The sequence below is a fragment of the Arachis hypogaea genome, chromosome 15, assembly GCF_003086295.3.
Source record: "Arachis hypogaea cultivar Tifrunner chromosome 15, arahy.Tifrunner.gnm2.J5K5, whole genome shotgun sequence".
NCBI lineage: Eukaryota > Viridiplantae > Streptophyta > Magnoliopsida > Fabales > Fabaceae > Arachis > Arachis hypogaea.
The window spans coordinates 112389263-112398987 of record NC_092050.1 but is presented as its reverse complement, the minus strand read 5'-3'; the positions used below and the strand labels follow the sequence as shown (position 1 = coordinate 112398987).

General features: G+C 36.0%; 1 protein-coding gene across 1 annotated transcript; it reads right to left on the bottom strand.

The window, feature by feature from the left end:
* Positions 1 to 7980: 7980 nt before the first annotated feature.
* LOC112750478 (S-adenosylmethionine decarboxylase proenzyme) lies at positions 7981 to 9508 on the bottom strand. The gene has a single exon (XM_025799210.3). The coding sequence runs from the start codon at positions 9298 to 9300 to the stop codon at positions 8224 to 8226; it is 1077 nt and encodes a 358-aa protein (XP_025654995.1). The 5' UTR covers positions 9301 to 9508; the 3' UTR covers positions 7981 to 8223.
* Between the last annotated feature and the right edge of the window lie 217 nt (positions 9509 to 9725).

Genomic DNA, 9725 nt, shown 5'->3' with positions numbered 1-9725 from the left:
TAAGTTAGCCATGGCCGCCATGAACTCGGCAAGGTTATCAGTTGGTTGCTCATTCCTATTTTCCCGTGTACATGTTCGACCTCGCTCGTGAGTGGCCATGTAGGGTTCCTGTCTACACCAAACAATCAATATCAAGGTGATCAGTCTCAATATCAAAAGCATAGTGTTTTAATTATCCCAAACAGGCACTCACAAACAAGCATGCTATGCAATATCAAATAGATAACCTAATAGCATCAAAGAAAAGACACACAGAGTATGCATTGAAGCACAATCGGTCCATCCCTCAGGCTCACGAGGACGAACTGCTCTGATACCACTAAATGTAACACCTTAATTAGCCTAAGCCTTACCTCGCGCCGTAAAACAAAGGTTAATAAGATATTACGACAATTCTAAAGCTCATACGTATAATATATAGAAGAAATAATATAATATAGAAGTCCGATGAAAGCTATAGCTCAAAAACTAGGATTTGAGAAGCACAAACGTACTATCTTAAGGCATAAGAAACAGATAAGATATAGCAAAATATAAGTATATAATATCATAGGAAACTAGCCTCGACTTGCGGAGTTTAAGCCGGCTAGCCATACCCAAGTATACAGAATCATATAGAAAGCTAACAGTTTAAAAACAGCTTATACAAGTTTTTTTCTCTCACAATACAAGCCTCTAGGCTAAACAAAATACAAAAGAGAGAGACATAAAAACAAAATAAACCAAAAAGATCCCAACGGAATACAAGATCCTCCGCTCCTGTCACCATCCAAAGCAACTCACCGAGGTGGGTTGCGACCTGCATCTGAAAAACACAACAAAAATATGGTATGAGAACCGGAGGTTCTCAGTATGGTAACAGTTCCCAATGATGTAGGATATAAGACCCCGAGATGCCAAAGGCAATCCTAAGCTCCATATCCATCACAAGATTCAACTTAAAGCATACTAAAACAATTAAGCATGAATATGTCCACCTTAACTTAATAAACAGGGTAATCTATCTTAGGGATATCTACTCTAACCAAACATCGCTGTCCCACAGCCTTCACCAACCGATCCTCCATGCGATCCCATCGCCACCGCCTTCCGAACCTCCTTAATCCCAGTAGAAAACACTAGTATTATACAATGCAAGTAACTCACAAGTATAAGCATATAAAGCAATTAATTCAGATAGCAATTAGGCATGTTATTCAGTTAGGCAAACCATTACAAGTAAACAAAGCATACAAATAGGTAGAAAATGCATATGATGAATGCCTGCCCTACTGGCTGTGATATCACATTGTCGGTTCAACTGCCAACCCGACACATCTCCATGGAGACGTCGCCCTTCGGATTTCTCATATGGGAACCCCCGAGATATAGTACCCAGATCACTGTCCAGGTACCGGCGCCTGCTCGCCTTTGGTCCGAAGGGATGCAAGCGGGATACTCTTGCCATAGACCTCACATCTAAACGCAAGCAGGACGAACCACCTCCCTTACGCCGCCGCCGCTACCTCGACAGGCGGGATCAAACTGCCGTCCCTGCCACGCACATAGCATCTCATATTCTCAGTAAAAATAATATTTCAGCAGTTTTCAGAAAACAATTTCAGTATACAGAGATCCATTGTCTCAATCCGAGTCCTCGACTCCTCTCAACCACTGTCCCTTTCATAACTCAATTTTCCAATGTCAAAGGTTCATCATTCCGTATCTCATATATCACTCATCCACCACCCAACGTCAAATCATTCTCAGCACGCCAGAAACCTAGACCTCCGTTTTCTAATTTATCATAAAACTGTGTTCTAGAAATCTTAGGTTACATCCCCTGTTCCAATACTCAAAGTTAAGCCCATACATTTTTAAATGGTGTTTTAGAAGCTCACAACCATGTTGGGAAGGTAAAATAGTTGAAAACAATTAAAATTTTGAGAAACAGGATGTGTGCGGCCACACAAGGGTCTGTGCGTGCACACACTCCTGAGAGTTTTAAAATGTGAGCGTATGCACAGGGGTCTGCGTACGCACAGGAGTCAATTTTTACAAGGGTCTATGCACTCACACAACCTGTGCCAGTGCCCCCAACAGACCAGCCTTCCCGATGTGTGCGTCCGCACAGGTTGAAGTTTTCCATAGATGTGTGCGCGCACAGGCTGTGCTGACGCTGCGAACAGAATGCACTTCCCTACCTGTCCGTGCGCACAGGTGTGTGCGTTCGCACAGGTCGACATACTGGCAGGGGTGTGCGCCCGCACAAGAGTGTGCGCCCGCACACACCAGCAAATCTTGAAATTTTGCAACTTTGCATAATTTCAGATTTTTAACACCAACTTTGAAGGATCATAACTTCCTCTACAAAATTCCAATTTTCACAAATTTTATATCGATTTAAAGAGTTTTAAAATATCTTTAATCATAAACAAATTTCAATCAATTTCGAAAACCAAGGCAAAATTTATGATCGTACAAAGTTCATCAAAAACTCAATTTTACCAAACTTCATAACTTACACAATTTATTATCATACACGTTCCAACCTTTACCATACCATTCCAAAACTCCATTTTTCATCAAAATGTACCTATTGTATCATAATACACCAAACTTACCACATTCTCCTTCTCATTTCCTTATTTCCACTTCCAACATCAACTATATAACACTTATGATCAAAATCACCATCACACTCACCAACTCATAAATCATCATACTACAATTATCATAAGGAATCAACTTCCAATCCATACAATTATTCAACAACATCATACTATTGCAATTCATCACAATCAATCCAACATTCATCAATTCATCACATGTAGCACATCAACCATCATTTTAGTTCAACCTATCTTATTCGTCACTAGCCTATGTGTCCATGAATATTATATACTACATAGAGGAAACCGAAACCATACCTTGGCCGATTCCCCTTTATGCACCCAAATTCCAACTTAGCACAATTAATCTTCCAACCACAATCCAAGCTTTTAAATCCACTCCAATAAGCACAATTAGTTCCAAGAGCTCCCAAAGCCACAACAATCAAACTATATACATATGAATCACCACCAATCAACCTAGGGCTTAACATAAATCAAATCTCACAAGGGTTTAGTATCTCTTATCTCTCCCAACAGATTTGATGGCCACAATCCAAGGCTAAGCAAGGATTAGAGCAAACCTAAACATCCAAAATCACAAAAACTCACTTAGGTACAAACCCTAAGTACCCAAATTTTTCAAGGGAAAAACTAGAAAGATTTCGTAATTATCTTGAGGGTTTCTTGGGTAAGTTTTGTAGAGCTCTCAACAAGAAACGCGTAGCCGCAAATGGCGTGGCGATCGGAGCTCTCTAGCTCAAGATATGAGCTTTGGAAGTTGACAATGAATAGTAACCATGGGGTTTCTCCCTTCTTCTCTTTTCAGCATGTATGAGTGTGTATGTTTGTGTGTTATGCTGAAATGGGTTCATTAATGAACCTTTTATATGTTGGGCTTGGGCCCAACTTGGGCCCGGTCCAACTCGTTAGCATTTTTAGCCCATTTGGCCCAACTTCGGGCCAAACCTTTAAAATTAACGCCCGGTTTTTCACTTCTAACATTTTTCTAAGGTTTTCGCCGGTTTTCACTTTTTCTCATGCGGTACCGGGTATACTTGAACCGGTTCAACTGCCGGTTTGCGATTTTTCACGGTTTTTCTCAGAAAGCACATTTTCTGACTCAGAAAAACCTACTGAGTCCGAAAATCACCTTTAAATCCTCAAATTCTCACTCTAACTTTTTGAAATCTAATTTAGGCAATTAATCACTTAATTAACCGGTTGATTAATTACGGTTCTTACAATTGGCGATCTCTTAAAAATGGCGTCGATCACATACAGCCTGCTATAGAAGAAATCATTCACAAGTTGAAGAAGACAGTAAGACCGGATCAATCCAGAAGAACAAAGCATCTCCAAGCCTTAACCATCTTCATATCATTACATTCACCATCAACTGGGTAACGTTTTATTTATCTTCCTTTTATGCGGATTAGACAAACAAACAACTCTTCTGTCCGCCTACTAAGATCTACAAGATAATCAGGGTTTGCTTCAAATCACAATTCTCGTGGGATCGACCCTGTCTCACTCAGGTATTACTTGGCGACCCAGTACACATGCTGGTTCAATAGTGCGAAGTGTAATTCCGCGCTACCAGAAAGGATCTTGGGTTTCGATTGAAGAGAATGAGACTATAGTAGTGAAGTGAAGTGACGTGATTGTCGATGAAGATGAGGTGGGATTAGAGTTTGAAATGAATTAGATTAGAGTAAAGGAGCAATTTAAAATTTTTGACAGATTTGTAGAGTTTAGATTGTTTTATCTATAAAATTCTATCTTTCATAATTACAAATTAATTTTAGTTCTTTTATAATCAGATTTATTAGCATTATAATCTTTCATGATAAGTTTTATTACTTTACTCATATTTCTAGTATGCCCATTTTTGCTTCTTTTGCTTTGTGCTAAGAAGTTTGAAACTATCATGGAAGTCATAATGACCAAATGAAGCCCACTTTGGTTTGTCTGTCTTGCACAAGTCTCGATCAAAGTCGTTATTGTGAGAGGTGCAAAAACTACCACTCTGCTCACCCCGTTGCTACCATGCGTATTATGTTTTCATATGACTATTGTCTGTTCTGTGCCAGTGCAAGTGTTAATATTCTCAGGTTGCCATTTACCCGCTCCCTCTTTTTTCTCTTCCAGCTCTAAATTTGATTCAACTTTGAATAATAAGAACTTTCAGTGCAATTTAAGGATAATAAGATCCCTTTTTTTTGTGACTAAAAAAATTAGATCTCTGATTCTCCACAATCATCAACTATTATTTTAACTAATATTTGATGCATATGTTGAATAAACGATTCAATCATATTTGCAAATTTTTTTTTTATTTTGTGAGATAATTAAACCAATTAGCATATTACCGTTTTTAATTTTTTTTTCTAGAACTCGTATAAAAGGGACAAGCCATAAACACTTTCATCTAGAGGGGTCAGAATGAAATTTTCAAAAATCTAAAGCCAACCTGTCTCCTCTTGTTATTGTTAGTGACTTGAAGCTAGTTGTTATTGACTTATTGTGGTCCACAATAGCATGTTTAGAATAATAGCACACTTTATTCATACGGGATGGTCAATTATCATCTAAAATCATGGAGTTTTCTGGAGTTCCGAAAAACATCATGATTACAAATTGATTAGATTTATATCTCAAATAGCTCTAGTAGAATCATTAAAAACAATAAAACACAAATCTTATAACATACTTTAAAAATAAGGTTATTGCAGTAGTGGAATTCCAATGTATCATCCCTTATGTTTATTCTAAATTTCTATCAAGATATCAATATTTTCACTCTTCACTTATTATGACTCTTATTATTATATTACTCCTATATGAAACTATTTTCATTACACTTCACATCTCATGACAGTGTTAAGTTTTTCTATCTTATTTTTAAGCTTACTTTACATGTACACACTTTTCTAAAATTTTAATTTTTGTAATTTTAAATTCAAATTCAAAATTACAAAATAACATATCTCCATTCTCTGCAGTTTTTTTTTTTTTTCTCAAAATTATAAAAGGGATTCTTTCCATTATTTTTTTCTCTTCTTCACTTATTCTCTTTTTCTTTAATTCTTATTGGTCTCCTCCGTTCACTTTTTTTAGACACACCTCCACTATTACGCGGAGACAAAAAGCTTTATAGGAGATCTGCTTCGATCATAAATTCGTAATGCTTTGCGATGACGAATTATGTATGTTCTTTATTATTTAATCTAATGTATATCTTCTAATTTTGGTAATATTTGAAATATTGTTGTTGTTATGTATATGCGTCTTTGTTTGGTATGTAGCTATTCATGCAGAAAAGCCAGAACTTCATTGTTGTTGCCGGAAATCTATTTTCAATTTGTGAAAAAATTTTAACCTCTTTCCCTCTTATATTCAATTTGCTTACAATATACAAAATCAAATGAGATTTTTTATGTCAATGTACGTCAAAAGGTTGGACCTTCTTTCACAACGGGATTTCATTGGAGGGGTTCTACATCATCAGAAATTTTTCTTACCAGGAGATGGTGAAGATTTTGTCTTCAACATGGCATAGTCGAAGAGAGCAAGGTCAAATTTGACATCCCTGTTAATGATGAGAAATTAATGAATTTAGAAATTTTAAGTATTTAATATTTGTTAGGATTTTCTCTTCCATCAAACAAGCACTATAGATCCTTTTGATTATTCATTATGCAGTTAATTTGTTTATGTTTCTCATTATTTTTTCTATTTATATATGTAATGGATATATTTATTTGAATATAGTAATCTAGTTATCATGCTCATTACTTTCTTCTTTATTAATTTATGTTTCTTTATTAATTTTTCTTCTAGAATGCTTTATACATAATTTTTGTTGTATTGTTACATGGTATCCAAGTTCCTACTACAAAATTGTTACATTCTAATTATCATATGACTTTGTGCAGCGATATAATAATTTTTTAACTGATAAAATTTTGAACTCAATCATATTTTATGTAATCAGCTTCAAAATTTCTCTTATATCATATGTAACAGTAATTTATATACTACTGAAAAATCATTTAACCCTCATAATATGTTTCTACCAAATTTTTTCAATAAATGTCTAACTATTTACATACATGTATTATCCTATATGCCTAAACATAAAGCGAGTTATTATAACTCAAATATTGAACTTGTTATGATAACTCAAATTTATATTCTTAAACACAATTTAACACTTTCATGTCATATATAATTTTTGTAGTATTAATCACAATTACATATTTAATTGTTACTTCAATGTATTGAATTAATTTCAGTTACTTCTCATTTATTTTACACATAAAATAGCTCAATCAATGTTTTGATACTTATTTTAGATTAATTTCTTTTCATGAATTTGCAGGCCACTTGATAGTTTAATTTTTCTCTAAATCATACATTTTTGTTCCTTTTTTTTGTACCATATCATTACTCATAATTTCAATCATTTATCATAATTTTTTTTCATTCAATTATCTTAATTGTACACCAAAATTATCTTTATGTTCTTCACTATTATTGATTTTTTTTTTTTTGTAAAAATTATAAAGGTTGTTCACATTATAAATATTGCTCTCCTTCAATTTATTTTACCACACCATAATAACTCTTTTAGTACCATCACCAAATTAGCTTGATTATATTTTTTTATTATTTTTTATTAAATTTTAAACAATAACTCTAACTAAAGGATATTGAAACTGCCAATGAAAGTTGTCAAAACTATAAGATAGATAGAATCTTGAAACTGTGGTCAATCTCACCAAACGGACGGGACAATTCACTAGTGAAAGAAAGAAATGTATGTTATTATTTTATCTTTTCTTATTTTATTTTTTTTATACTTTATCTTTTCCACATCGAAATGCTGTTCTATTTTAGTGGGAACTGGGAATTCTAAAACAATTTAGTGAATTTGTTGTGAACGTGCGGACATGCACATCAGGCCACTATAGTCTATAGGTTTCATACGGAATAACAAAAACGAAAATAATAAACTAGTAGTGTTGACAATAATGACAAACAATGAATAGTACTAGTAAACATTCCCTCATGAAAAATTGACATAGTAGGAGAAAGCAGCGGTAGGAACCAGGAAGTAGGAAGTTAACAGGCTATTTGAACGTAATTATTTAAGGCCGGAAAATTAGGGGTGTACGCCAACCGAAGTTCACATTGGAAAAGACAAACGAAACTCCAACAGATCAAGCAAAACTCGGGCAAGTGGGTAACAGCTAACGAGCACCACAACTACAGCAATCAAGTTGGCCAACAAGGCCAAAATCCAATATAATTTGCAAAGATGAGACACGCACACACCTCCCAAAGAAAAGTAAAATAATATCAACGTACCAAACAGCATAATCTATTTTCCTATAAGTTCAATTTTCAGCATTGAAATTAAAACAGCAACCTGCAACGTCTACAAACCACCAGAAATGAAAATAGACACCGGATCAATTCAGAATATTAAGCATACAATGAAATGAAATGAAATGACAATTCAGAATAGTATCATACCAAGACTAGAAGGCATGATTTATTTTTTACGAAAGACAATAGTAAAAACTCTTAACAATAAAAACACGAACATAAAACAAAAGACAGCAAACTACTCTTCTTCCTCTTCATCTTTCCAGCACTTCAGAGTTGATCTAGGTGAACCACAATCAGAAGTCTTGACGAACTTCTGATAGACAACAGAACCACCCATTCCAATCCCCTCGTGGCTCCTCTCTTCACGACAGTATCCCTTAACATCCAGCAAACAGCTCTGCTCAAATGACTTGCTTGAACAGTCAACATGAACCGCTAACGAAAACTCAGTAGGTTGGAAGCATGCCAACACACTCTCAACTAGATCGTTCAGATTGACCATTTTCAAATCATATCCCACTGTTTCAAAGCTTGCATAGCTGAAACCATCTTCTGGAGTAACATGAATTGTAGAAACAGCAGCACCTTCGACAGAATTCATTGAATAACCGCAAGGCTCAAATTCAAAGTCGCATATATCAGAATCAGGAAGGATCTTTCTGATGCCGGAATTAGCAGTCATCCGCGCTGCTGAACCAGATGGTTCCTTATAGAAAACAAGTGCTTTCTCTCTGTCCAATCCAGTCATGCACATTTCAAGTGTGTAGACAGAGTCGCATGGGCTCACAGATTCTGCAGAAGCAGAGTAAACATGCCATTTCTGTGGTTTGTCTATGCCACCGCCCATAATGTAAGCCATGCTGCCTGAACCAAGCTTCCCAAAATGGCTATCCAGAATGGCAACTTCTTCGGAGAAGCTGCGGTGTGGGAAGGACTGGGCACCAGGAAAAATGAAACTTCCTCGGGTATACCTCACAGATTTGACATTAAGTGAAAGGGTCTCAGCCAACCGCAATATGGGTGGGATTGAAAGCAATAACTTAGTAGTACCACAAGTTTTAATGATAATCTTGTAGGGATAAACGAAGAGGCTTGACTCAGAAAGAACATAGGAGTCAACGTCGTTGCTTGAAAGCGAAGAAACAATGGTGCACTCAGCTGGAGCAAGAATCTCATCCAACTGGGACTTGGTGAGAGACCTTAGACCCTTTCCTTCAGGGTCAGAAAAGAGTCCAGGGTGGGAAAAGCATATTTCCAACCTCTTTTCGTAGCCTTCAAAACCAATAGCAGAAACCGGCACTGCCATGGCCATGGTGTTTCAGAAAGAAATTAATGCAGTAGGAAACGGAGGAAAACAGATGCAAGGGCACAATCGCAAAGAGAGGGATTGGAAAGACGTCGTTTGAAGGAGAGTAGTGAATAAACCTAAAGAAAAACGAGAAAATAAAAAGCTAAAAATAAAACAATGGTTGCAAGCAACGGAGAACTATTTGTCAGGAGGGATATCAGGATGGCTTGCGAGCGCACTGCAAAAGAATCATAGAGGAAACAAAAACATTTTAGCACAGATGAAGACCATCAAACAAATAAAATTAAGATCAGTGTACCGTAAATGAAAGGAAAATTACGTTTGAGTAAGCAGCAGATCTGAACTTCTTGATTCCACCGTTTGGACGAACGTCTTCAATGCTGTAACCGAGGGGAGCTTCGTAGAATAATGATTTACTACTACTACTA